Source organism: Kockovaella imperatae (genome assembly GCF_002102565.1).
Source record: "Kockovaella imperatae strain NRRL Y-17943 chromosome Unknown BD324scaffold_5, whole genome shotgun sequence".
NCBI classification, from domain to species: domain Eukaryota; kingdom Fungi; phylum Basidiomycota; class Tremellomycetes; order Tremellales; family Cuniculitremaceae; genus Kockovaella; species Kockovaella imperatae.
In genome coordinates, this window is record NW_019028945.1 from 917220 (window position 1) to 943939 (window position 26720).

The 26720-nt window shown below is 51.7% G+C and overlaps 11 protein-coding genes across 11 annotated transcripts; 4 read left to right on the top strand and 7 right to left on the bottom strand.

Annotated features, from left to right (window-relative positions):
• Nucleotides 1-2871: 2871 nt before the first annotated feature.
• BD324DRAFT_650462 (chromate transporter-domain-containing protein) lies at nucleotides 2872-4652 on the bottom strand (the record flags this gene model as incomplete). The annotated part of the gene is made up of 4 exons (XM_022018149.1): nucleotides 2872-3358; nucleotides 3449-3491; nucleotides 3547-3637; nucleotides 3702-4652. The coding sequence occupies 4 exons, from the start codon at nucleotides 4650-4652 to the stop codon at nucleotides 2872-2874; spliced, it is 1572 nt and encodes a 523-aa protein (XP_021871908.1).
• Nucleotides 4653-5078: 426 nt separating this feature from the next.
• On the top strand, nucleotides 5079-6450 carry BD324DRAFT_623840 (NADP-dependent oxidoreductase domain-containing protein). The gene is made up of 4 exons (XM_022015630.1): nucleotides 5079-5464; nucleotides 5532-5778; nucleotides 5854-6298; nucleotides 6362-6450. The coding sequence occupies exons 1-4, from the start codon at nucleotides 5207-5209 to the stop codon at nucleotides 6396-6398; spliced, it is 987 nt and encodes a 328-aa protein (XP_021871909.1). The 5' UTR covers nucleotides 5079-5206; the 3' UTR covers nucleotides 6399-6450.
• Nucleotides 6451-6959: 509 nt separating this feature from the next.
• On the bottom strand, nucleotides 6960-8652 carry BD324DRAFT_623842 (hypothetical protein). Its single transcript, XM_022015631.1, has 3 exons — nucleotides 8405-8652; nucleotides 7751-8323; nucleotides 6960-7692 (listed from the first exon to the last, which is right to left on the bottom strand). Exons 1-3 carry the CDS (start codon nucleotides 8584-8586, stop codon nucleotides 7317-7319), a joined length of 1131 nt encoding a protein of 376 aa, XP_021871910.1. The 5' UTR covers nucleotides 8587-8652; the 3' UTR covers nucleotides 6960-7316.
• A 391-nt stretch (nucleotides 8653-9043) lies between these two features.
• BD324DRAFT_623845 (hypothetical protein) lies at nucleotides 9044-9832 on the bottom strand. The gene is made up of 3 exons (XM_022015632.1): nucleotides 9498-9832; nucleotides 9261-9366; nucleotides 9044-9153 (listed from the first exon to the last, which is right to left on the bottom strand). Exons 1-3 carry the CDS (start codon nucleotides 9734-9736, stop codon nucleotides 9121-9123), a joined length of 378 nt encoding a protein of 125 aa, XP_021871911.1. The 5' UTR covers nucleotides 9737-9832; the 3' UTR covers nucleotides 9044-9120.
• A 386-nt stretch (nucleotides 9833-10218) lies between these two features.
• On the top strand, nucleotides 10219-12338 carry BD324DRAFT_650466 (hypothetical protein; the record flags this gene model as incomplete). Its single annotated transcript, XM_022018150.1, has 3 exons — nucleotides 10219-10334; nucleotides 10389-11193; nucleotides 11238-12338. 3 exons carry the CDS (start codon nucleotides 10219-10221, stop codon nucleotides 12336-12338), a joined length of 2022 nt encoding a protein of 673 aa, XP_021871912.1.
• A 760-nt stretch (nucleotides 12339-13098) lies between these two features.
• BD324DRAFT_623851 (CDC45 family) lies at nucleotides 13099-15662 on the bottom strand. The gene is made up of 8 exons (XM_022015633.1): nucleotides 15453-15662; nucleotides 15275-15403; nucleotides 14980-15237; nucleotides 14710-14925; nucleotides 14218-14666; nucleotides 13729-14166; nucleotides 13321-13671; nucleotides 13099-13270 (listed from the first exon to the last, which is right to left on the bottom strand). The coding sequence occupies exons 1-8, from the start codon at nucleotides 15594-15596 to the stop codon at nucleotides 13129-13131; spliced, it is 2127 nt and encodes a 708-aa protein (XP_021871913.1). The 5' UTR covers nucleotides 15597-15662; the 3' UTR covers nucleotides 13099-13128.
• A 130-nt stretch (nucleotides 15663-15792) lies between these two features.
• BD324DRAFT_623854 (hypothetical protein) lies at nucleotides 15793-19620 on the top strand. The gene is made up of 22 exons (XM_022015634.1): nucleotides 15793-16105; nucleotides 16160-16192; nucleotides 16242-16285; nucleotides 16325-16366; nucleotides 16416-16517; nucleotides 16560-16659; nucleotides 16710-16877; nucleotides 16924-16955; nucleotides 17000-17054; nucleotides 17102-17181; nucleotides 17223-17236; nucleotides 17280-17323; nucleotides 17373-17467; nucleotides 17509-17659; nucleotides 17698-17757; nucleotides 17841-18175; nucleotides 18216-18563; nucleotides 18604-18814; nucleotides 18854-19131; nucleotides 19181-19282; nucleotides 19335-19358; nucleotides 19412-19620. Exons 1-22 carry the CDS (start codon nucleotides 15850-15852, stop codon nucleotides 19454-19456), a joined length of 2619 nt encoding a protein of 872 aa, XP_021871914.1. The 5' UTR covers nucleotides 15793-15849; the 3' UTR covers nucleotides 19457-19620.
• A 118-nt stretch (nucleotides 19621-19738) lies between these two features.
• Nucleotides 19739-21048, bottom strand: BD324DRAFT_650469 (hypothetical protein; the record flags this gene model as incomplete). Its single annotated transcript, XM_022018151.1, has 4 exons — nucleotides 19739-20468; nucleotides 20525-20877; nucleotides 20914-20933; nucleotides 20997-21048. 4 exons carry the CDS (start codon nucleotides 21046-21048, stop codon nucleotides 19739-19741), a joined length of 1155 nt encoding a protein of 384 aa, XP_021871915.1.
• A 356-nt stretch (nucleotides 21049-21404) lies between these two features.
• On the top strand, nucleotides 21405-23805 carry BD324DRAFT_680800 (hypothetical protein). The gene is made up of 6 exons (XM_022019096.1): nucleotides 21405-21556; nucleotides 21614-21992; nucleotides 22035-22092; nucleotides 22145-22391; nucleotides 22445-22525; nucleotides 22580-23805. Exons 1-6 carry the CDS (start codon nucleotides 21485-21487, stop codon nucleotides 23429-23431), a joined length of 1689 nt encoding a protein of 562 aa, XP_021871916.1. The 5' UTR covers nucleotides 21405-21484; the 3' UTR covers nucleotides 23432-23805.
• A 76-nt stretch (nucleotides 23806-23881) lies between these two features.
• On the bottom strand, nucleotides 23882-25434 carry BD324DRAFT_623864 (glycosyltransferase family 2 protein). The gene is made up of 5 exons (XM_022015635.1): nucleotides 25245-25434; nucleotides 24760-25188; nucleotides 24530-24703; nucleotides 24379-24474; nucleotides 23882-24324 (listed from the first exon to the last, which is right to left on the bottom strand). Exons 1-5 carry the CDS (start codon nucleotides 25293-25295, stop codon nucleotides 24019-24021), a joined length of 1056 nt encoding a protein of 351 aa, XP_021871917.1. The 5' UTR covers nucleotides 25296-25434; the 3' UTR covers nucleotides 23882-24018.
• A 354-nt stretch (nucleotides 25435-25788) lies between these two features.
• On the bottom strand, nucleotides 25789-26418 carry BD324DRAFT_578800 (histone H3; the record flags this gene model as incomplete). The annotated part of the gene is made up of 4 exons (XM_022013341.1): nucleotides 25789-25877; nucleotides 25983-26134; nucleotides 26190-26298; nucleotides 26358-26418. The coding sequence occupies 4 exons, from the start codon at nucleotides 26416-26418 to the stop codon at nucleotides 25789-25791; spliced, it is 411 nt and encodes a 136-aa protein (XP_021871918.1).
• Nucleotides 26419-26720: the final 302 nt, after the last annotated feature.

Sequence of the window (26720 nt, forward strand, 5' to 3'; positions counted from 1 at the left end):
ACGAAGTAGTTAAAAACCTCCAAAGTGAAGGCGTGGCGAACCTCAATTTTCCGTTCGATCCGCCACTCGCACCGTCGTCTCTCGCGCCGCGCGCGCGTGTGTGTCAAGATGATGAAACTTTGAATAATTTCTCGTGGCGTTGGAGTGGAAAAATTTCTCACAGCAATACTGGGATTTTTTTTGGACTTTCAATTGCGTGACATGAATGGTGGTGGAAGGGCATGGATGTCGGATGGAAGGGGCCCACGGCGTGGTAAAGCACAAGTTACAAGCTCCATGGCATGATACCCAGAAGAACGCTCACACAGGTCCCTTGCTCCGATCAGCTCCAGACATAGGTCCAGTGCCACGACATCTACTGATGACAAGGTACCGCGGGACTGTCTCAATCCTTATCTCGCAAACGTTCTAAACTATCCCCACTCTATCAGATCCCATTCTCGGCACCTCAAACCGGGATATCAGCCCCTCTCACGCAATTGAAGCACTATCATCTGCCTACTTACGGGATGGACATCTTTTTTTTTTATCTTTTTATTTTCCCACTCCAACAGAGATCAACAGAGTGTTGTTATTCTTCTCACATGAAAAGGCCCTTTCCCACGGCGAAAGTGAGAAGTGGCCCAAGACAGTTCTAGCGCAGTTCAGCCCGAGCACTTTCACAGCCGGGCCAAGACAGCAGCAGCAGCGTGTGTGTGAAAACGAAAATGATGTGATCTGTGGTTATGGCTTTAGTCTGAATCCTAACAGGAGGGTCAATGGATCATCGTATGGCAACTGCTCTTCCCGTCGGTACTGGTCAGAGCGAAGCTTCATCAAACACTGCGGCTCCATTTTCGTGAGAAGATGACGCGTTTGGTATGTTTCCAGACGATGAGCATCATTTTCTTAGTGGGGAATAGTCCATGTGAACGGGGGGGCAATAGTTGACAGCCCTAAGGCCGGTGTTCGCACGACGTATGCATCAATCTCATGATGAAAAGGTTCATCTTCAGGGATCTATGGCTACACCTCGCTATTCCCGGACACCCCTCCACCCAGTCACGTTACGCAACGAGTGAACGCAGTGCAACCCCGACGTGGCCATGATTAGAAACGACAGGACACCGCTACACCGCTCTCATGAACCGTTCGTTACGAGCATCGTCCCCCCTGGTTCGTCTCACTGATAAGTTTTCAATAAACAATTGTCTGATCAGACAGTCGTGATGCGGGAAGGCTAATGAAAGGGATCTGACCTGACAATAATGATACGATGTTCTATCGGACAGTCCCGAAGTGATATACGACAGTCGATCAAATATGTGATCATTGCCGTAAGGACTTGAATACTTTTGGACACGACCCCCCGGTTGAAACATCCCCTCCATTCCATCGGATGTAGATCATCTTTGCTGTTTTTTGGACCAGAGAGATCTCGTTATTCTCTCAACAGAAATCTCATGAACCATAATTTCGTATCGATCGGGTAAAAAGCCGGACATGAAACTCAGCTCCTTCATCATCTCACTTCTCTTGTGTCCTCTCGTCAGCAGTAGCCTTCAGCCCAGGCTCAGGAGAGAGGTGCCACTGTTCATTTACTTTGGCAAGTGGGCGGTTTTTTCTCCCGGGTGATTGAAATTTTTCGTGTGGAATTTCAATCACGACTGCCTGTGCAAGTATGCATATCGTGCATCATCATCATCATGTATCCGGTCTTGTCCGAACGAAAAGAGGCGTGTGTCCATGGGCATGCCCCCCTTGTCCATCGTGTGCCTTTGGTCCTGCCCCCTATAGGTGTGCCCCTGCGCCTCTTGACCTTTCCTCTCGGCCGTCTCGGTCACCTCTCACTTCTCAGCCAGCCAGCCAACCCAGCTGACTGTCATCTGAAGGCGTTGCGAGCATATGGATACTACCGGAGCGACGAATGCCATTTTCAGTCGAGGTGACGAACATTCGGTCCGACACAGGCCGGCCGGTTGCCCGGCCGAGGCACGACACATGGCAGAGTGTAGGCTCAACAACGTGATTCTTCCTTCCGAGTGCGCAGTTTTCCAGCTCAAAGATGAAGAAAAAGCTTGGATGTTTCTTGACTAGGTTCCAAATTACGGGGAGTTTTCCTTACGGAACAAGGTTGTCTATACATTTCCGAGGTAGAAGGTTCGGCAGGGGAGAGGGGGCAGGGGGCAAGGGGGCAAGGGGGCAAGGGGGCAAGGGGGCAAGGGGGCAAGGGGGCAAGGGGAGGTTAGGTTCTGGTATTTCCTGTCTGTTCCGCGCTTGCTTGCCCCCCACCCCGCGGGGTCGCTGCCAAAATGGAAGCAAACGAGATCGAGGTCTGGACAACGATCACGATCCTCGATCGCTGGATTTTGGGCCCACTGGCAGCGGCTTGTTTCCGCTTATTCGTAGCGCGGGGAGTCATCAACAGTCATCCATCCAGATATCCATCCCGTATTGAGGTGGAATTTTGGAGCTCCGATCGAAATGAATAATGAACAAACAGATAGGAACGGAATCAGCGGGTCTTCGCTGACATCGGGTGCCTCCATGATCGAACCGGGTCAAGTCCATCAAGAGGAAGGAAGCGGATCTAAGCCCCTTGGATGCGTTGTCCAGGCCCCTGCTAGGCCTAACCCCGTGGGGATTTCCAGTCTAAACTTGGTTCGGGCAGGCGGATCGTCCATATCCCACCTTGGAATTGGACCCTAACAGGTCCAAGTGGGGTAGTCGAATCCTTCTCTTTGGTACAGTATGGTACCTTTTTTCTTTGGTGGTCCGCACTGTACATCGACTAGTCATCTATAGTTTCAACTCTATCATGCTCTTGATGCGGGACATGGAGGACCAGCCAAATCCCTCCCACACACACACACATCCCCCGTTTGCGTTCCGCTACTTCACTTGAACACCGTGCCATGCCAAACCTGCCAAAGCGCCCAATATGATACTTAGCCAAGGTGGCGCCGCGAACCATTTACAAGCTACCAAAGCGCCAGAACTGACGACGGCCCAAAATGGATCGAGGGTCAATGGACCTGAAACGGTCTGTCTACCTTGTCCCTGTCCCTGTCCCTGTCCACCGGTTTCGCCTCCCTGGTCACGGCCACTTGGAGAGGTGTAAATATACCCGATGAGGAACAACTGCCAAACGGCTGTGAAGACCAGACCCGAAGCGACGGAATTGAGACCGCGTAGGATCGATCGAGATATCGGTTTTCCTCTCCACGAGGCGTAGAGTGGGAGGAGACCCAGTTTCAGAATGATTCCAGGTGAGAAGATCCCAAGATATCCTAGGAGCGCACCGAGCGCACGGTTCGAAGGGTTGGCGAGAACGCCAAGGGCAACGGCGTAGTTGAAATTGGGTCCTGGGAAGGCTTGCCTGGGAGATCGGAACACCACAAGGCAAAGCGAGGCGAGGCGAAGCGTGTCAGTGCGTTTGATGCAAACATCTCAGACGAGTCCATCTCACAGGATCGCAAAGACCAATAGAAAGTCTCTCGAGCTGACCCATCCTGCTCACACTTGGTCAGCCACTTGATCACCTATTTCGTTTTCCTGTTACCCCACCTTCCGCCACGACATAATCTCTCAGTAGAGGAATCACAACGGGTCCACCTCCAAAGATGATCGTACCGGCAATGAGCATATTGCCAAAGAACTGATTAAATCGCGCCATAAGATGGTTGACCGCCATCCCCCTCTGGCAAGTATATCGCACTCACATCGAGACCTCTGGGTACTGCTTTGCCTGCATTCCTCAGCCCAGCTCTGGCTGCTAATGGACCAGTGAGCAGTAGGACGAACCCAAAAATGATGAGGCATGCAGTCCGAGTGGAGACGACATCGAGTCGTCCAGCTTCCGTCGGGTCCATAGGTGGTGCCGTGGGTGATGCCTGAGATTCTGCAATACTATTGCCAGAAGGCTGATGATCTCCCCTTGCACTACTCTGTCTTGATGGTGGTTCCGCCACTTCTTCTTCTTCACCCTCTTGGCCACCATCTCTCGCGGTCGAGGTCTCCCTCGGCCTCAACTCCATCCCTGATTCCTCCCTGTTTCCTCTCGGTCTCGTCCTACGATCCCTTCTCTCTCCAATCACCACTCTCTTCACGCTCGCCCTGATCCGCCGCCTATGATCCCATATCAGGGTCGCTAAACCTCCAGCGACGATCAACACGGGATACATCCAAGGCGCATGATAGCATATTCCAAACGAAGCTCCGAGCCAAACGAGTAACGTCGATAACCTATCTGTGCTGGCGGCTGAACCGAGTTGCCAAGCCGCGAGAGCGATCAGACCTACCGCCGCGGCGTTCAAACCTGTCAAAAAGGCCAAGACGATCCCAGGTAACTCGGAAGGGATTCTCGATACGCCAGCGCCTATACCTGCCATACCGATCGCTCCGGGGATAGACCAGAGAAAGAAGGCGAATACTCCAGGAAAGACACCATGAGTGATGACTGCTATGGAAAATGCCAATTGAGTCGAACCAGGTCCAGGAAGAGCGTTTCCCAGAGCAAAGAGATCTAGAAACGTTTGTTCATCTAGCCATTTGAGAGATTCGACAAACCGTTTCCGAAGGATGATAACGTGCACCGCTGGACCTCCGCAGGACGTCAGACCGAGATCCCAGTAGTGCTTTAGCACTGCTCTGAAGGGATCCAGAGGTGACATGGGTGGCAAAAGGTCGAGCGTGACATGCGAGTGTGTTCATCAAAAAGCAAGGCGAGAGAAAATCAGTCACCCCCTCAAATCATTACATTGCATTTTCGGATGAAATTCAAATTCAGCTGGGTTTTTGCCGGAGAGACTTGGCGGGGGGTCAGTCAGCCCCTCAGCTCTCTCGCAGTAGATGTCTGTAGTCCCGCTCAGGTCTGCAAGAGGATGCGTCTTGCTGCCTAGTGGAGGTGAAATGCATGGTCCATCCACCCGTCCAGTCTGCGATCTCCATCCACTCCACTTTCTCACAACGCCTTCGCCCTCCACTCATTCCATCCGGGCGGCGTGCCTCTCGCACGCGGCGGTGGAGGGTATGTGGCGTCATGGACGACAAGTGGAGGGCGATCACCGGTGTAGGAGGTATAAATAGTTGATGTGAGGCCGAATGAAGTGAAGGGAGCATTCCCACCTAACCTATTCGTTGCTTCTTCACACTCACCCGAGCTCATCACCGCATCATCACATTGCAATAAATTCCCTATCGCTGAGATACCCTCATCACGCACGCCATGACCACTCTCGCATTCCAAAACATTCACGTCCCTTCGCCCGGCTACGGAGCCATGTCGCTCTCACACGCCTACGGGCCAGCGGATGATGATGAGAGTATACGAGTGCTCAAGACGGCTCTCGACTCGGGATGTACCTTCTGGGATACTGCCGTGGTATACGGAATGGGGCATAACGAATCACTCATCGGTCGGTTCCTGAAAGAGAATCCTGACGCAAGGGAGAAACTCTTCATAGCGAGTAAATGTGGTTGGGATGTGAGTCCAACTTTCGGTTTCCCAAACCTACTAGGTTCGTATACCTGATAGGATGATCCCATCTCAGCTCGACTTTGAGAAGAAAGAGAATCACGGAGTGACCAATAAAGTCGCTCACATTCAAGAATACATCCAAGGAACTATCAAACGATTAGGTACCACCCCGGATCTATACTATCTTCACCGAATGAAACCTGAGGAAACGCCATTGTCAGAGAGTATCGCAGCACTGGACGGCTTGAAAAAGGCGGGTAAATGCAAGTATATCGGATTGAGCGAACCGAGTGCGCGGACACTACGCAAGGCTTGTGAGGGTGAGCTTGGAGGTCCCCCCCCCCCCTTCGTTCCTGTCGTCGTTTATTTGGATAGTCTGCTGACAGGGAACGTAGTCGCCCATATCGACGCTATTCAGATCGAGTACTCTCCCTGGTTCATTGATCACGAGCGAGATGGTCTTATCGACGCAGCTAGAGAATTGGGCGTCAGTATAGTCGCCTATTCTCCACTCGGAAAAGGTCTCTTGACTGGTAAACATCGAGACGCATCGGCTTTCTCAAAGGATATCCGAGGGACAGCTCCTCGATATACTGGTGAGAACTTTGACAAGAACTTGGCACTGGTCGACGAATTCGAACGTCTTGCAAAGTCGAAAGGATGTACCCCTGGTCAACTGAGTTTGGCCTGGGTCGCCGCTCAAGGTGCTATACCTATTCCCGGTACCAAGAATGCAGATAGAGTCAAGGAGAATTGGGGCGCCAACAAGGTGACGTTGACGGAAGGCGAGTTGAAGGAGATCAGGAAAGTCATCCAGGAGAATGAGCCTGTGGGTGATAGGTGAGGGGCATCTCTTTTCCGCTGTACGCCTTATATGCTGACGATGCCTGAATCTGCAAACAGGTACGCTGAGGGACACATGGCTCTCGTTGGTAAATGAGGACGTGCTTTACCCGCTCTGGTAGCGGAGCAGAGCTTTGGGCACTGTGACATCTTGCGAGAATGCATCTCTCATCGAATCGTATCTGTCCTGCTATCAATTCCCAAGTCCCCATCTTGAGAATGCCGTGCAGTATAGTGGAAAGGAAGGATCTGATGGCGGCAATGGTGGCGTTGGCAATTGGATCCCAGAGATGAAGGACGATTCGTTCGTGCCTAGGCGATTTGTTCGTGACTATAATGAAACAGATGACGAGCGGGGGAGACGGTGAACAGAGGCTGCATGTCTCGTGCCGTCCACTGCGGCTAACCACAGCTTTGCTCAAAGCCTTTCATTGCGTGAATCACCGCTTCAGGGGCATTCGTAGTGATGAGGGCCGGAAAACTTCCTGTCTTTCTGACACTCTACAACACAGGTCTCATGATCTCAAACGGCACCATACTGAGTCGCAATGCAAAACTGGGGTTCCATCACGTGTCCACGTACGCGAATGCCCCCTGACTTCAGAAAAGCGTCAGATACTCGCTCTCCGCAATGTTCAGGCAAATTAGCACGCATATGCTGAGTACCGGCTGAGAGGCGGCATCAGCTTCTCATGCTAGTCATGCAGCTCGAATGTAAAGAGCCGTCGGGGCTTGTAGGAATCACGGGTCGAGAAATGGTGGCTTCCTCTACTGCCTCATCGCTCAGATTCATGGTACTTGTGAGCCGATGTATAGAGACGGGAGCTGTGCGATATCCAATTTCTGCTGAGCGTATACAGCAGCATGTATCTGTGCCGCTTCAGGGTGCTCCGGACACCGCTTCCAGTTTTCTCTCCTTTTTCTCTCATACAGCACATTGCCCTCACCGCCATCAGCAGAAAGTGTACCTGCCACCAGCTTCAGCACAAGCACTCACCATCACTGCCTGGCTCACTCACAACTCTAGCCATCGCCAATCACATTCTTCCTCGTTGTGCCCATACACCGCCAGTCCCGGAACCCCTCCACTGGGTTTGAGTTCCGCGCCGTGATCATCCCAACCAGCTCTTGGACCCCAACATCGGATAAGGGTGCAATTCTCCTTCTTCGCAGCCGCCACGACGGCAGACCAAGGGAATGGATGGCTGATGTAGCATATCCTTAGGGCTTGGGTCTCCGTGGCACTTTCGGGGAATGTATAGATGATGTACGGTCTCTTGTTGGTGTGGGGATCGGGAGGAAGGGAGAGTCCATAGTGTCTCGGTGGGGAAGGATTAGCGATACCCGATGGAGTGAGGGTATTGCGGAGAGCATGTTGACGGAAGCAGCCTCTACATTTTCAGGATATCAGGCAGGACTTTCAAAAATGGACGATGATATCTGGCTCACTGTTCGGGGGAGATGGCAAGCTGGATCCTGTCGGATGTGTCTTTTCCCAATTCCAGCTTCATGTCTTCAATGGCCTCCTCCTCCACAGCGGTCAGGTCTTCCACTGTCAGCCACTTCCAGCCAGTTTGATCTGCCTCGTGTGTCTCCTGTGCCTCCTGTGCCACCTTGCTCAAGTCCCAGTGACGATTCGTCAATGGGATGGGAACCCATCCAACCAGACTATCATCTCCTTCACCTCTCCGACAGGAGGCGTAGAACTTATCGCCAACACCACTGAACAAGAAGCTGAATGCGGCGTCGTTGAATCCTTCGAGAGAAGGCTGATCACCCCATGTCGTCGGGAACGAAGGTAATGTAGGTAACGGAGCGAGGATGTAGTGTAAGAGTTGGAGAAGGTGTCGACCGTACCCGTGTCCTTGATGCTTTTCTGGTGTATACACATAGGCTATACCGTACGATACGACCTCTTCGGGTGCTGTCTGGCCAGGTCGCTTGATCAGACTCTTCCGGCGCCACGTCTCGACGTGAGATAAGAGGTCAAGGGTGGACGTCTCGGACCTGGGTACGAGAGCCCTGGGATAAGGGGGGGGGGGGGGGGGGGTTCACACCTTTAGCGCAAGAGATTCAATCAAGCGGAAAAATGAACCCCCTCACCAATGTACGATCCCATCATTCACTGCCCACTCTTCTTCATCCATAACCTCGAATTTGCGGTAGTATTGCTCTGGCGTATACCCATGGGATCTGACTCCCCATTTTTCCAAGTGGAAAGAACGGGAGCGAAGCGTTTGCTCGTCATTACAGCGAGTAATAGTGTACTTTGACCAGTCCATCATGGTGACAGTGACTGCCCGGTAGAATAAAGATCAGTCGTCTACTGGCGTCTCTGGCGAATCTTAATGGCAGATTGCTGGAAGAGAAAGCATTCCATTGATTTATTGATTGGCGAAATCCTGCCGATCCCGGATCCGATCTCGGGCCAGCTGGCGAGCAGGTGATTCACTCCTTTGGTGCGCCATGCATTGCTCAACTCGGTCTATGAAGCGTCAGACCGGCGGTGGTATAGACAGCACGCAGAGGGGCCTATATCCACACACTCGCAAGGCCGGATAGCCTGATACAGTGCAATGGGAAAAGACTTGAGACATGCAACCATGAGACGTGGATTTTCGGCAGAAGCAAGATGGATGGATACCCCCCATATAGCTGGCTGATACTTACTGTCCGATTACATAGTCACAACATGTCAATCACATCAATTGTCATGCCTGGCGATCGAAGAGATCTAGAGAAGGAGGAATGAAGCTGCATAGAGTCGTCAAGGTCATTATAATAATCAGAAAGGTGGACGGAGGCACAAAGCCATCAAATCATCCATTGATCTTCTTCGTTCGGCCCTGTCTCTGCGAGTCAAGAAGTCAGCAAGATCGAGTTGAGGGGCTGTCCATACGTGCGGCGATGATCTGTCGAAGCCGCCATATTACGACGAATGAAAGCTAGGCAGGCTTACCTTTTTCATCCGTTGCAACTTCTTAGCAGACATTTTCGCCTTAACCAACTCCAATCTCTGTTTCTCTTCTTGTCTTTCGCGTCGTTCCTTGATCGCTGTGCGTTTCCTACGTTCACCAGTGGTGAGCACCGCCCACAAACGGCCCAAGGTCATCGTCCGGGGGGGGGGGGGGGGGGGGGTTCCAGTAGGAAGAAGGAATGACTCTGTTGATACCTGCCTTCCGACCCCAACACTCACCTCTCCTGTTCCGCCTCCTTCTCCTCCTTCATCTCCTTTTCTACTCCTTTCATAGCTTGTCTCTTTGATTCCAGCTCCTTGCGATGCTCGAACCCTTGTTTTGACGCTCGAGAGAGGTACGAACGGCGAGCTGCGGATTTACTCTCTTTATGGGCTTTTCCGGCCGTCCGACCATTCTTCGATGCGGCAAGAGATCGCACGGGTGCTGATGGGCCGGCAGAAGGGTTGTCAACTTCCATGATGGCGCTCGTGTCGGTGCTTCGATGCAAGAGATCTGTCAACGTATGGCAAGGGACAGACACTTGTATCGCAAACTGAAAATTCTCAACTTGAACCTGAAATGCGGCGGACATCCCATCTGATCTCCGTGATTTCGCGTACAATCTCACCTCCAGCCATTCGCGAGTTTAAAAAGACCCTGAACTCGCAATGTTCAATACCTTTAATAAGTACGTCTCTTTCTTCTGTCAGGCTCAAGTTTAACGTAGGTTGGCGTTTGAGGGGGTGCTCAAGCTCGATACTGGATAAATCAAGGGTGTAACCCTGCAGACTCTGGTATCTTGGGAAGTGCGTGTGCATCAGTGACTCGGCAGAGTGAGCCACAACGACATTTCAAAGTCATCCTTCATCCCCCGTCGGTTTTCCACCAGCTGGATCTGGTGCCCTGGGTTACCTGCTACGCATACATCGTGTACATCGAATATATACATAAGTCAACACTATGCCTATCGCCAAAGCTAGAGGAGCTGCTGCGCAGCCTGTAACCCCTCGCAAACGAAAGACGGGCACGGAAGATGCACCAACGCCAGAGACTCGAGGAAAAGGCAAGGCCAGAGGGTAGGCAGAACATTTGTTCCCATCACAGGGGAGCCTTCACTGACTCACACGCAGTCCGCCGACTCCCAACCCCCCTCTTGCGCCGTTTCCTACCCCACCTTCGAGCCGTCAAAGAACCGATGATATCCCTCTTCCTTCGAACGAGCATTTCTTCCACCCTCCTGAGCCGAGCCTGTCTGCCTCGACACCCGCTCAGGACATCATCGAGCAGCATAAAATCCTTCCGCCCTCCTTAGAAACTTTGATGAAGCTCCATCATGCGTTCAACCTAGCCCTTTCTCTTCACTTTGCAACTCATCCTCCGGTCCTTCCGCCCCATTCGGTATCTGCAACGAAGCTCGAGTTGCCCAACCTGACCAATTTCTTGGCCATAAAAGGGACAGTAGAGCGTACAGGGGGCAGACGTTTCGGCCTGCCTGAGCTCGGCAGACTTGCGTGGCTTTGGACGTGGGACGGAGATCAGATTCCAGGGAAAGATCTAGTCTCCGTTAAAGAGCGAGAAGCGAGGGAAGCTCAAGAGCCGAGATCATCAAAGAAGGATTCTGAGAATCCTTTCCTCGTCTCAGATCCTGAAGCGGAAGACAGACAAACCATCTCAGGGCTCAGCTACCTCATTACACCGACACGCACCCTCGACCCAAGTAGTGGACGCAGAGTTCACACGTATGGTATTGGAATCGAGTTGGATTTGAAACCTGGCGAGACTCGAAATCTGCTGAGTGAACTTGAAGGGTCGGGATCTCGAGGGCAAGGCGGTGGCGCGGGAGCCATAAGTCGATGGAATGGTAGTGGAGACGTGAGGGAGAAGGAGGTTCGAAGGAGGCTAGAAAAATGGGTAGATTTGCACGGAGGATACGAGGTGAGTCTGCACGGATATTCGATTGTTCTGACAATACGATTCAGTCGCCTGCTCAGGCCGACCTGCCAACACCTCAGACTACCTCTAATCAGCGCTCAAGCATCCCTCCGATACCTCTGCTCCCTTTACCTAAACTACCCACTGCTACCCTTCTACCAGCTGCCAATCTATTTGCAAATACGCCGGTACCTTCCACCTCCTCTTCCCGAGCGCCCGCGCCAATGCCGTCCGGACTCGCGGATCCCTTTGTCATCGATGACACGGACAAGAAGACCAAAGTTGTACGGAATGGATCTGTCGAGGAACGTCGTAAAGCAATGATGGATAGGATCAAAGCTCGTGCCGGCACGGGTCGTCAACCAACTTTAGGATCATCCGTCGGACAGCTCAACAGTATCCGACCCCGAGCCACACCTCTCGCTCAGATCGAAGAGCTCAAACGTCGAAGTACCCTAAGTCGGCTCGAGAGCGTAGCTGAGGGAGTCTGGATGATGTTCTCTGCTCCATCTCCTGGACCCAACACCTTACCAACGCCGCCTCGAGGGAGACGGAAAGCTATACCGATGCTAGAGGTCGCAGACGTCATAGTGAAATCCTCCAAGACGCCCATCTCCCAAGCAGAGGCGCAGGACTCTATCAAGATGCTCACCGAGCTCTGCCCGTTCTTCTTGACCATCAAGGTCGTCGCGAAGCAGGACTGGGTGGAAATGCCAAGTGCATTCTTAGCTACTTGTCCTGCTTCCCCTGGGTCGAGCTCGTTATCTAGATTCAGCAAGCAAGCCTTTCCGAGCCCATCCAGTCGTACACCGGATGCTCCGACCTCGCCAAGTCACCGTCGACCCATCAAGACGGCTGAACCTGTATCACCTAGTCCCGGAAGCAGAACCACAATGGACCCCCAATCGCCTACCTCTCCGACATCTCGTCCATATCGAGCGGTCACCCCTCCCCCTCACGAACGAGGTCAGACTATGGCTCCGCGTCCTCCGGTGTCACCGATATTCAACCAGTATTCGATGACAGGCTCATCTCCACATTCTGCAAGTAAGGCATTGCTTGCTGGCGCTGCCAGCCCTGGTCGTGTGCACCGGTATGGTGGCTTGAGGCAAGTTAGAGAGAGAATACGGAGGGAGCTCGGCGAGTGATGTACGATCTGATGTGATTGTATGTATCATCTTTTACTATAGAGCATTTGCGCGGATTTGCGTCAATGTCCATGCATGCATGACTTGAAGAAGAAGCATGCTCACATAATGCATTCCTCCGCCATGGAATATGAGCTTTGCGACGAGTATCGAAAGCGGGGTGGCAGATGGGGCAGGAGCTTGGATTGCAGCACATCATCACTCGTCCGGACTTAGATGATGCAAGTCGACAAGGACATCGCCTAAAGATTCCGCTCATAGCAACCTTCCACAGAGCACTTTGCGTAAGCCAAGGTTGTGCAGATGATGAATTCAGGGGCAGATTCACTAATAAACCTTTGAGCATAAGGCTCCCTCCTCCGAGGGGCATAGACTCCCACCTCGCTCGCTGATGACGAGACAGCTCTCGCCGTCAGAACCCATATCAGGCTCCATCGATTTAGCGTATCCCGTACGGAGCTTGGAGGACACTCGTCATCCGTGTCAACAGCCGATAGAGAGCGACGGCGGTCAGATTTCTGCCTCCGTGACTCGACCTCTCTCAAAGCAGCTGATATGCCCCGGTAACCTTCAGATCTGTCTCCAAAAACCCTGAAGCGATGTCCCATTTCTTCCTGAACATGCTAAGAGATGTTGCAGTTGATCGCATAGACGAGTCATATGCTGACGAAGCACGAGACCACACTCAAGGTGGCAGATGTATTCGTCATCATTACGAAGGCCATGTAGACATGAATTTAGATGTGAGTCTGTACATGGGAGACGATGAAATCCTGTGCATACCATGTCATCATGCAGACTTCAAATGTAGCTTCTCGATGAAGGTTGTCAGGTCAGACTGTCGAACTTCTACCACGCTGGTTTCAAACATGTCATGTTTGGCACCTGCTCCGCTTTCCTCCGCCGCCTCCTGGAAAGCCAAGCCAAATTTGCTAAGCAGAACATCAAACTTCCATCTCATGCACGGGCATGGATCACTCACTTTTTCCTGACGTCGCCAAAGTCAGGGGCGCCAGTCACGCCAACGACGAGATACGTCCCTTTCTCGTCGTTCAAGCAAGCGACTACGAACGGCAGGCTCTTGACTGTCTTCCCCTGCTTTGAATCCTTCTCAGCCCATCGATCACGAGTGGCGTCTACTAGCCAGAGAGCTAGACGAGACAGTGTCGATGGATGAGAGAATAGCCTAAGATCAGGTCCTTCTTTAATAGCGCAGAAACGGAAAGTGCGAAGCGGGCGGATGGCGGCCTTCTCAAGGAGTGAAGACCCTTGGCGAATGATAGAGCGGTGTAATGACATGGCCAATGGCAGTGATCGACGGAGTAGGGTGATACTTTGTCACAAGATCAGCCTTCAAGATATCGGTATCTCCAACGCGTGCGCCACTCACTCGTCCAGAGCATCGTACGCGATCCAGAAATTGGCGACATTCCAGGCTTGCGCCTTTTTGCCATCTCCTTTTTCTCCATCCTCCCTGGCCTCGTCATCCTTCTTTCTTCTCGGATCGATATTCTCCTTATCTTCATCCTCCCTCCGACCCACATTCCAAGTGCGCGTCCCTCCAAACCACTCTCCGCCGTTTCGACCACCCTCCTTGTCGATCTCTAAACGCACACCTTTCGCAGCTTCGAGTAAAGAGGAGATGCCCTCAACGGCATCCGCAGCTGAAAGAGAGGAGAGAACGAATCCGAAATGGCGATTGAACGATGGATAGGACAATTCTACGAGGCCATACTCTGGTGCGATGGATTCGAGCCGGTCCGGAAGTTGCTTTTTGAGATCCATATCCATGTGGGCCCAGGCTTGTTGGCATTGTTGAAGTGAGAATCTGAGTCGGGTATCAGAGTCAAAAATTGGGTTCAGCGAGCGATTGACTCACCCCATCTTCGCCAGCAAGCCTTGTAGCCTCTTCCGACCCTTTTCTTTCCAAATACCCAGTCTACCAGCAACATAGCCCGAATGCAGCATTGAGTCGTACAGGTTCCAATGTCGAAACATTGTGAATCGCAATTCTTCACTCCGAGTGATGCTCCTGTCGTCCGGGTTGGGTTGTCGGACTCCATCTGGTATGGCATTCAGACGAACCACTTCATCAGAGAACAGCTCATGGTATGCTTCGTAGCGGTCTCGATCGATCTTTGATGAGGTGTATTGATAAGTGACAGACAAGATAGCGAGCCACAAAAGATCATTATCGGCTCTTTCCAGGACGGTTGCCAGCAAGTAGAGAGACTGAGAGACGGACATCCCGGAAGAAGTTCCCGAGTCATAGTATCGCTGTACTCGATCGTAATGCGCCTCTCGGATCGCCTCAGGGAGTCTCCTAGGCTGATAAAAGTCAGATGAAAGCTCGTGTTCTGGCGCTACTCACCCTGTCATCATCCTCGTCTTTCTGCTTTTTCCGAGATGCGCCATCGCCTTTGTTCGCCCGTCTCTTCCGGCTTGGCCCACCATTCTGCTCCGGGTAGCGTTCCTCTTCAGAACCATCTTCCTCCTCGCCTTCACTAGCTTCGTCCTCCTGATTCTCCTCTGCTCCTTCATCATCATCTTCCTCGTCCGAATCAGATTCGCTGTCGGATGGTTCGTACTGAGACACAACCATCAAAATCCATGTGTATTTGGCAGCTCAAACTCGTCTCACCTCGAGAGCCTCCCAGGACCGTTTGACGCCGTCAAGCTCATTCTCTTCTCCATCACCCCATACCCATATCTTGCCCCCGCTTGATGGACCGGCAATATTCGTTTCGCCGCTTTCATCATCCAAATCCAGGCCGAAAAGATTCTGGAGGTTCCACGGACGGTGCGAGTCGATGATGTGAAGTTGACATCCGGGTGGGAGTTCAAAATAAGACGACAGAGGGAGAAGTGAGCCAAGTGATAGTAGGATCAGTGTATGCAGCTGAGCTGTGTCAGCGTCTACCAATTCATCGTCTTACCTCTTCTGATTGCAATGCCTCGTCTCTCCTCGCCTCGAGCTCTTCATATCCTCCGACCGGAACTATCCTATACGGCACATCGTCTTGCCTGAACATCGAAGCTAGAATTCGAGCGGCAAGAAGCCCATCCTATAGCCTGTCAAGTATGATTCATACGGGCACAATCCTCAAAACTCACCAGGTCTATACCGACAATAATCACAACTCCGCCAGATCCAGATCCTGTCCGTCTTCTCACTCTTGAGACGATGTTGGTGTAGGCGTGAACATAAGTTAGATCTGTGGACCGCAGATCCGGAGCAGGCGGTTGTATGAGGGGCATGCTGGTTTGCTGAGGTCAGACGGCTTTCTGCTGTCTAATCTGCGCAATTCGCTCGCTGCTGACAAGATTATTATTGAACATTGACTTTTGAGACGCGTCCAGCATTCGCGACCGTCCCATATTATTACGTAACGACAACTTCGGATCCGAGATTGATGACGCAAACCCGGAACAATGTAACGGGTGCAATGCACCACCTCCATGCCTTGCATTGTCCTGGGCACACGACCGATTCAACTTCCTCTCTGACACCATGTCGAACCCAGCAGCGGTAGCAGCGAGTCATCCCAAAGCTCCTGATCCAGACTCCAAGACGCATAATCCATTGAGGAGGTTCCGGAACAAGATTGACGAGATTGGGAGTGATTTCTCAAAATTAGGAGTGGCCATATCGACAACGTTGAACCCGAATCATCGACATGATGAGGCGTGGGAGCAGGAAAGAGATGCAAAATTGGAAGCTATACGGGATGGTCATCGATTCAGGAGTTTCGCAGGAGAGCGAGATGGTACGTCTTGAGCTTGGCAAAGGTGGATCACGAGCTAAATACAGGCGCTTACAGGCAATATCGTGAAATGGCATGTAGACGGGCATGGTGAGCTGCACAAATGAGCAAAAGATTGCCTAGCTGAGAAATCACCTAGACTATTTTTGGGCTTTGTCTGAACTCATCGACGGCGCGAAGGAGGTGCGAGTGATCTCCTATTGAAGCTGAATGTCCGCGCAGTCCATTATGATTCTCGATTGGTGGCTCTCGCCAGAGCTACAGGTGAGACTCGTGGCAGTCCAGCTTGTTCGCCAAACTTACCAGATCAAAGCTTCGTCGGCCTGCCGCTTTGTTCCCTGAATGGCGCCTTGACCGTCTTTTGAAACGCAAAGCAGAGGAAGGGGTTAGGATTTACGTGATGGTGTATAAAGAGGTGCGTCGATCTGATGACTGACATCACAGCTCACTTTGACAGGTCACAGCATCCATGGCCTTGTCTTCGAAACACACCAAACATGCTCTAGAGGATCTGCATGAGAATATCGCCTGTATGAGACATCCAGATCACTCAGGAGGTAAGCTCTTGAACTCATATGCGTTCGAGATACGCTAACCGAGCTCGTAGGCGAGCTCGTATACTATTTCTCCCACCATGAGAAGCTCTGTGTCGTCGACTGCACGTATGCCGCCATGGGTGGTCTTGATGCTTGTTACGGACGTTGGGATACGCGCAACCATCCATTGGCCGATGTACATCCCACGGAATTCTCCAAAAGCTTGTTTCCCGGTCAAGGTCGGCTACCCTTGCCTGCCAAAGTGATTTGCTGAAACGTCTTCAGATTACAATAATTCTCGTATCATGGACTTCCAGGTGAATGCAACATCAGGTGATGGTTCTCAGCTCACCAACGTCAGACTGTCGATAAATTCACATCCAATGCCCTCGCGATACAGGAGGCGCCGCGAATGCGTGAGCCCAACTGGTCGGACTTCGGTGCCTCACTGAGAATCTCTCAGCATGGCATGACACTTCTTTGACGATGGTAGGACCAAGTGTAGTCGACCTGTTCCAACACTTCTGCGAGCGTTGGAATTTTGTGAGTCTGCTGCGATGGATCCCGCTCATTCATCATCATAGGTCAAGTCCATTAAGTACGTGGTCACTCGACGATTGGGCTACTGCTAATGACTCTAGGTACAAGCACGATCATCACTTCGAATGGCTTGCATTGCCCCTCCGTCAGCTCACACGTCTCTTCTTGGGCGAAGGAAGCTGATATCAATTTAGCGTGGGACTCAGTCGAAGCAAAGGAAGCTGAAGAGAAGAAGATCAAGGACAACGAGTTCCGAAAACATCATCCACACCTGGCAGAATGGAAAGAGGTGGGAACTTTGCGGCGAAAGACAAGCTAAGGCCCACGCAGAAAGGTCGACAATTTGCGCATCCGTATCATTGGCCGCCGTCTGAGGCTCCTCGCGCAAAGGAGGATGTTCCTAATGGACATTGCCGAGTGCAGGTCCTCAGATCTGCTGCAGACTGGAGTCACGGTACCCTTCTGGAAGATAGCATACAACGTGAGCCGTCGAGTATATCGGTCGACTGACGGTCCAAGAGGCATACATCGGTCTGATTCGTGAAGCCAATCATTGTATTTACATTGAGAACCAATTCTGTGAGTATCTGTCGAGCGGGGCAGGGGCCAAGCTGATCATAGATAGTGTGAGGCTCCTAGTCGGAAATCGGCGCTGATGTCAAGCATCTCCGCCACACATACTGGGGACCCCGTCAAGAATCAAATTGGTGCCGCCTTAGCAGAGCGAATCATTTCCGCCGCGAAAGAAGGCCGGAAATTCAAGATCATTGTCCTCATTCCTGCAGTCCCAGCTTTCCCCGGTGATATCAAATCTCAATCGGGGCTCAAGGCGATTATGGAAGCGCAATATCGGATCATCAACCGAGGTGGCGCTTCAATCTTTGAAGTGGTGCGAAAAGAGGGCTTCGAACCGATGGAATACATCACGTTCTGGAATCTGCGTAGCTATGATCGTATCAATTCGCCATTTAATCATCTAGCGGAGATGGAAAGGATTGTAAGTCGACCATCGTTATCGTACTGACAGTGCCTCCCAGTCTGGGGTGTCCTTCCACGAGGCTCAGGTTGCCCTAGCCAAGATCTACGTTGGCTCCGACGACGTGACCGGAGATGCTGACGAGGTCGTCAATATCGAGAAGCCTCACGACCAGACAACCCGAGTTGACCAGATTGGAAAGGCCGACACGGTAGAAAAGGCTGTCAAGCTGCCCAAGACGGTCGATGAGGCCAGAGATATCATTCATCGATTCGAGAGCGCTCTCGGAAGAACAGATGCCCAAGTATCTGACAATGTGTGTCAACACGCCTTCCAAACCAAGACAAGCTTGATGGATGAGAAGTGGGCAGGTACGGAGGCGACAGAAAGGGAATGCTTTGTGACGGAGGTGAGTCACATCCGGGGTCTGCGTCTGATTGTTCGTCCAGCTCTGCTACATTCACAGCAAACTCATGATTGTCGACGATCGCCGGGTCATCTGTGGCAGTGCCAACCTGAACGATAGAAGTCAGAATGGAGATCACGATTCGGAGATTGCTGTCGTCATTGAAGATCAAGACATGGTAGAATCAATGATGGACGGGAAGAAATACATGGCATCGAGGGTCGCGACGACTTGGCGTAGAACATTGATGAGAGGTGGGTTTATCCGCCGATGACTATCCTGACCATGGACAGAACACCTTGGTCTGCTCCCCCCTCAACCTGCTTTCGATCGCGATTCTCAGCCTAACGCTGCTATGCATCCCGCTCCTTCGCCTTTGGAGTATGATTGGGGTTCGGAAGAGGACAAAGCCGTGGAGGATGTCTTATCAGACAGTTTCGAACGATTGTGGACCGAGACTGGAAGAAGTAACCGCGCGGCGTTCGAAAGGGTCTTTAGACCCGTCCCCAATGACGATATCAGGAACTGGAACGACTATGTATCGTACATTGCCCCTTCGGCTGGGATCTCGGTAAGTCGGCAACGAAGCGTAGCGACACAAGCTGAACGCTGTCTGCTAGACTGGCCATGTGTCTAACAAAGATCTCTCCTTGCAGCAGATCAAGGGAGAGTTGTCCAAAATTAAAGGTCACCTCGTTGATATGCCCATCGAGTTCTTGATTGTGAGTATCGTGGGGCCTTTGGAGTGGATACTTGCTGAAATGGTTCTCGTAGGAGGAGAAGCAGTTGACTGAAGGAGTAAGCTCGCGTTATTTCAGCATGGCCAAGATAACACTGACTTTCCGGTTAAGAACTGGCTTGCGGTCAACTCGCTCACACTGGCTTTGTACGTCTAGATTGGGTCGTCAATGTAGACTTCGATAAACGTTCCTGTAGACATCAATGTAGCGGCAGGGAGACTGTAGAGAAAGACTTCGTTTAGTCTTTGGTTGGAGCAGAATCAGCATGATGTGAAGACAGTTCAAGGATGTTGAAAATGTATGTATACTGTATACAAAGTCTCAGATGACGGCTCGGCCGCCTTTGGAAGTCATCCTACCCCTTCACGGCGTGCGTCTGGCAAGCTATAGACATCGGTCTCTAAAAACCGCTCTCCCGAGTCCCGCGATATATAGTCATCACTTCATATCGATGATATCCTCAATCGCCTGTGGTGAAAAGTTTTCGAGGCCGCCAAGGTCGACTGCGCCAAGCAAGAATAGCAATGGATCCATCTTTTCAGCGAGTCGAGCGGTAAAAATCTCTTGTTTTGACAGAGGCCACGATTCCCAAGTCCCTGGCAATTTCTGCAGCCAGGCACCTTTGGTAGTGATCCAGTCAAGCCATTCATCTCCCTTCGTGATGGGAGGTTTCTTGTTGATCAGCAATCGGATTTGTCGGTACTTTTGTTGAGCGCGGAGTCTGAAAGCGAGTGATTCATATTTTGGATGTTGTGTCGTCCAATGAGAAAGAGGCGAGAGGATGAAGAGTGGTCTGTTTTCTGCAGGAGATCGAGATGGGAGATTGTAGAACGCAGAGCTGAATTCGGGAAGGCATGCTTTAAACACATAGCTTCTCGCATCCATCATCACAATTGGGGCATGCGAGAAGAAATTGAGGGACTTCGAAGACATTGCCCTCATGTATGACTCAATGTCCAGGGTAGAATAGGTGAGATTCCAGTATCCTGTTCCATAGCGTCTCTCTGTCTGACACTTATCGAGGTTGTTGACACGCCTGAACTCATCCATCTTCAGCTCGCAACCGAGTGAAAGCCATTTGGGATGAACGCATTGCAGCAATAAGCCCAATGGGGTAGGCCGAGGTGCTTCCGGTGATAGTGGCTGGTGGATGTAGCAAGGGCATAGACTGTCTGTCTCCTCGAGTGAGTGCTTAGTCGAATGACGTGTGACAGAGGAACCAACGTCGTGTTTGGTCTTCGAGCCCATTCCTTTTTCAAACGCTTGATCCAGCGCAGAGCTTGAGAAGTGTTTTTGTGGCTCAGCCGTACGTCCATATGCTCGATCAATCCAGTAAGGTATGCGTGACGCTTGCCATATTGGTATTGAGCCTCTACAGGTGGAGACTGAAGATCTCGTTTCTTGACCGCCAATTGGGATCGAGTAAAGTATTTGAAGAATTTCTTGAACGCCTCAATGGAGTGAAGGTCGACTTTGTGATAGAGCTTGCTGACGAGCTTGTCGTTGAGACCTTTGTTGGCTTGAGATAGGGAGGATAGGGACTTTTGAGCCTTCTGGTTTTGTCCATAGAAATGCCGCTGTATAGATTAGGACATCGAGTGGGAGCTTTTGACGAGGTATTGATGGGGATGCCCTTAGAGCAACTCGTGGAAATTCAGCTTGGAGAAGAGGTGGGGACCAAGGAGTATCGACTCACTCGATTGTACCTCTGTCAGCGTCTCTGTAGTATCATCAGGATCCTGTGACATGTCCAGATATGTCGCAAGCTGTCAAGTTGGATGTCAACATCAAATATCATCCAAATGTGCTGCTCATTGAGTCAACGCTGCAAATGTTCAACATGAAACATCAGGGGTAATACAATGGCCACATAGTGCACCACTTTGCAGGCGGCTATGAGACGATGCTGGCATGCACATCACTGCTTGTACGAGTTACCAGTGAGTTGTCCTGCTTGGATTATGCAGTAGCATGTTGTGCTAGTCGCTGGGTCTCGTCGTAAGCAGCGGAGCCCGTCCAAGCTCGAAAGAGCGAATGGCTGTACCGCGTCCCGTTATCCAAGGTGCCACTTGATGGTACCTGGCAACGACTTGGGTCAAACTACAGAGTCGGTGCATCTCGTTCTTCAGTGCTACGTTGTGTCTCATTTCACTTGTACTCCTTGTAAGGACATAGCATCTCAGGATGACCCTGGATCTTGTTCTGTCAGAAACACCTGTGACGCAGGATATCCTGGCCCGCGAGACTGTCTTCGAGGTGAGAGAGCTTTGACTATTCTAAGCGAACTTTTGACGGACGTTCCATGGGGCGCAGGACACCGTCGCTCAGCATGTCTTGGACGGCGTTCTCAGTGAGAAACAACGGTTGTTCCTGGAGGAGAAAGACCGATCTCTGAACGCAGTCAAGGTGAGCGGATGGTCTCAATATTGGAAGGTGGGAGCCGACGGCAAGGATAAGCGAAATCTCCAGGAGCGCAAGACGCCCTCCAACGTCATCCCGTACAAGAGATGCGAAGTCGTCAAGTACTATCAAGACCACCCTGTTAGACCCCATGTCAGTCCCACGTACGCAGGAGCCAATGTGACGATGGTCACCTGTCTTGGAGACGGGGTGGAGAGCGCTGGCAACACATCGATCAGCTCTCTCGAGATCATTCCAATCGCGCACTTGCAATGTCCGAAACGACACGACGGTGAGGAACTTGAGCTATGTAATCTCATTAACGATCTTTCAGGGAGAGTGTTATACTGTCGCGTCTTGACGCTACCCAAGCTCGGTATTGGCATAGCATTGTGAGAATCGAGATCGAGATTGATGGACCCTTCCTGATGCCACTATGACCAGCGCCATTGAGGATATCTCCGGTGATGCTCTCGTGGTCTCGCTCCAAGCCCCGTTTGACAGTCCAGCTTTGACCAAGCCATTCAAAGAATGTTGCAATCTCTTCCCTTGGGGCTCGACCCTGGCCATCAAGGAGCCATACGTCCATTACAGTCTGACTACGGGTCTCCCAGAAATTCAAGTGGCAGTTTTGACAGATGTCGTCATCCTTCCGGGGGAAGTGGTAATGAATTGGGCATTCCGCTGTCCCGTTGGTCAAGTCTTATGGCCAGTTGTGGAGCGACCAAGCTGACTTGACGGTAGTTTGTTTGGAGATACAATGATCTGGGACCGCTGCAGTTGAAAGAAACTGCCAACGAGCTGTATTCGGCTGGAAAGTACGAGGTGAGCGAAACTCTGGGCTGGTGGTGACAGAAGACCTAGCTGACAGGCACGAAGGACGCGGAGCAATTATACGCCCTTGCTCTCCAATTCCCGAGGCACAAACTATCGATGGACCTGGAAGTTTCACTTCGACTCAATCGCATACTTGTTCTCTCCCATTTACACCGATATGGGCAAGTTTTGAGAGAGTGTCTCATGATCGAGGACTCGCGACAGATGAAGGGCAAGAGCATACTCAGCACCGCACAGTCTCGAAGACTGTACATTCGCATGACGGAAGCGGCTCATCAACTGGGACTCCCAGGACTCGCCCAAGCAAAATTCAAGAGATTCCGACAGTTCTGTGACGTCCCACTCACAAGTGACCAAAAAATGCTCGTCACCAAGTGGTTGAGCTTGCTACCTTCCCAAGGCAGTACCAGCCCAATGCAGCCCTGCCAGTCGCAGACTGGCCACTCAGATGGATCAGATGGATGGCCCGCTCATACGCAGGAGGGAACTGAGCGAAGCGCCATGACTGGCCCGAAGGCCTTGAACCGACGATTGGCACTTGAAACAGAGACTCAGGAAGGAGACGTTGTGATCATGAAGACCAAAACTCTTACTCTGCTGGTCTCCCCTTCCAATGGGGTTGCGGTCAGACTCTTCGATGCTGGTCAAGGTGATGCGCATATAAGACAACCAGATCACCTCGCTATCTTCCATGCTCTCATCAACAACCCCATCTTGGGGTTGAGAGCGAAACTGATGACTCAGGAAGCGATAGATAGTGGGAAACGCATGGATGAAGCTCAGGAGTTCGCCGCGTTCAAGAGAGGGATCAACACGAATGTCGAAGAAATCTTCCGAATCTGTGCTGAGCATGGTATCTTCTCAACGCAATCAGACGGAGACACCTCCAAGTAACTATGCCTTCAGTGGTACTTTACAGCGGGCCAATGGAAGAGAAGACCCGGTGAGAGTGGAGATCGCAGAGGGGAGTCGGGAATTTGGGGAGGATGGAACTATGACTATGGAGTGGAGAGTGGAAGGGCTGTGAAAAGCAAGGTCTGGAGAAGACTTACTATGAATAGACGAACACAAGCCTGAAGGCAGAGGGATGGTGACCGGGCGACGACAGAGCATGGACCACAGAGGGTTGAAATGAGTATAGAAAGCTTTGGTGCAGCTCCAGAGAGGATGATGTGTGGAGTATCTGGAATTCTCATGTAGAGGCCGATTCAACAAATCGAAGAGGGTCATACGTCCCTAGACAGCTCGATGCATATAAGATACATGATCTTCTGATACAGGAGGCGTCCAGCCCCATGGACTGAAACGCCACATTCTCCGGACGTGGAGAAGCTCTTGCAAACACCGCTTCATGTAGACGGGATGTGCCAACTATTCAGCCGAAGGCCATTCGTCTCGAATACTGCAGCTTTGAGCAGGATACAGGTATGCTGCAGGTTGGGGCATGATGTCATGAACGATGCTATATGCTGTATCTTCATCTATATACCGTTGGTAACCTCTGCGTGCCCATTGACTTTCCCACTTTCCACCTTTGCCCGGCCTGGAACGATCCATTTCCCGAAGAGCAGGTTCCCACGTAGGACCAACAGATCCCTCGCCATGCCAATCGAATCCCATCCCAGTCGAATCTTACTGCCGTCCACCTCTTCCCAAGCGACGGGAATCTCTACAACTGGTATAGGCGGAACAACGAGCGAGGCGAGAAGTAGAAGCTCGACGTCGAACGCCCATCGGTGCAGGTGAAGCGTTGGGAATAAGAGTTGCGCAGTGGGGCGGGTGAAAAGCTACAGGGTGGTGAGCGATGTCCTTCAACGAATGGAACGAGGACTAAAGCTCACCTTGAAACCGCACTGCGTATCTCTGATCCCTCCGACTCCGATGGTCCGAAGGAAGAGATGGAAGCCGTGCATCAAGGCATTGCGTACTTTGCTCCGCTGTAGATTGCAATGTGAGCCGTTGATCCGAACGCGAGGCGACAGCCAAGCTTACCTTGACCACTGCCTCGCTCTTCACTAGATGAGCTCTGCTACCGATGACGATGCCATGACCGTCCTTATCCTTTATCTTTTCCATCGCCTCTAGAAGGTTGTCGAGGTCGGCGAAGCGAGTAGCTCCGTCCGCATCGGCGAATAGGATCAATCGTCCGCGAGCGTGCACGACGCCCTTGAGCATCTCGTCAGTTACCCCCGCAGTCCATGGAGAGGAATCATTCCACTCACATGCTGAACGGCTCCGCCCTTACCTCGGTTCGTCCGCAGGGTGACAACTCTGATATCGATACCCTTTCCGTCGATATACTTCGCCCAGCTGGCCGCGAGCCTCTCAGCGACTTTGGTGGTCGAGTCGCTCGATCCATCATCCACCACAATGATTTCTGCTCCATCTTTGAATTTTGGCGTTCCACTGTTCTCAGGCTGTCTCGGGTGATGCCTCTTGTGATGGGTCAGATATTCTACCACCTCATCTAACATCGTTCCCAGTCTGAGTTCCTCATTGTAGGCTGGCACGACGATACTGAGGGCTATGCTCGCTGGATCGGACAAGGCTGGTAGATGCTGAGGGGCCGAGTCGGGCAGGGTGGTATAGGTCTTTTCTTCCTCTGTGATAGGAATAGGATGTGGTGTGAAGAGCATGAGGAGAAAGTGGATCTGTCGGAGGGTCAGAGATGAGCAGCCGCAAGACGTACAGCGACGCTCCAACTCACTGTGATGAGACCCAACGCAAAGCAGGCTATTAAAAGCACGACAATGTTCATCTTGAGACGATGAATCGGGCAATCGTCCCCGCGGCCGGCTCAATAGGACCGATTCTGATGAGCTTGGCCTAAGCCGACACCATTACGAGCGACCAGGTTCTCTCTGCGGCCTACAAGAGCAAGACTGCAAGGTGACCTTGAACGACGAAGACGAAGAAAAGTGCTATGCCGCCACGTTTTCGAGCGAAGATCTGGCGGCGAGCGCCGAAGAGATGATCGCATGAATGACCATGTGCATGCAAACTTGAGGAGGGTTCTCCTTGTTATGGGCAGGCGCTGCTGTCTGAATGAGTGACGTTTGAGCTCTGCAAGACCTGAACACAATGGCTTTCTCTCGCATCACATCGACAGGGAGCTAGAATGCATGCGAAAAGGGGTTTGGCTCAACCTGCACTATAAAGAAACCAAAAAAACAAAAAGCTAAAAGAGCGCCTCGAGCAGAGCATCGTGACGCGAAGGATACCGAATGACCATACGACGAAGATCAAACCGTCTAAGATCGCTCTCCACGGAGTCGTCGAGCGAGTTGGAGATCTTTGGGTTGGATGGTGACACGCTTGGCGTGGATGGCGGCGAGGTTAGCTAAGCGGGATCAGCATGATTCAACGGCGGTGAGATCAACAGAAAAGAAAGTGTACGCCGAGAGGGGAGTGAGGTGAAAGGGAAGAGACCCTGAACTCGACTCACTGTCCTCAAACAAGGAGACAAGGTAGGCCTCGGAAGCCTCCTGGAGAGCCATGACGGCGGAGGATTGGAATCGGAGGTCGGTCTTGAAGTCCTGAGCGATTTCTCGGACTAGTCGCTGGAAGGGGAGTTTTCGAATCAAGAGCTCAGTGGATCTAAGGGCGAGACAATGTCAGCAAGGTCTGGTTGAGAGAAGCAAACCCTACTCACTTCTGGTATCGTCGGATTTCTCGAAGAGCGACGGTTCCGGGCCTGTACCTGTGAGGCTTCTTGACTCCTCCAGTAGTGGGGGCGGACTTTCGAGCAGCCTTGGTGGCGACTGTGGGGGGTGATCAGCCGAGTTCACAGGTTTCCAGAGCCTCTTTGCTCGCTACTCACGCTGCTTTCGGGGAGCTTTTCCACCGGTGGACTTTCGGGCAGTCTGCTTGGTTCGGGCCATTGTGAAGTGAGTTGAAGGTGGCTAGGTGACTGGAGTGGTCGAGTGTAGCACAAGAGACTGGGTGATGTGAGAATGGGTTGAGATAGAAAGAGAAGACGTGTCTGTTCAAGTGTTTATATATCCCTGGACAACCTCCACACATAAACAACAAAAGCGGAAGCAAAAACAACAACATAACTCATCACATGACATCAGAATTCTCCCAAAACGCCGACGATAATCCCGAGTAGAACAGCTTAAATCACGTGACGAGATTGGGGCCCGCCTATTCTTTACGTCAGCTTGAAAGTGCCACATTCGCT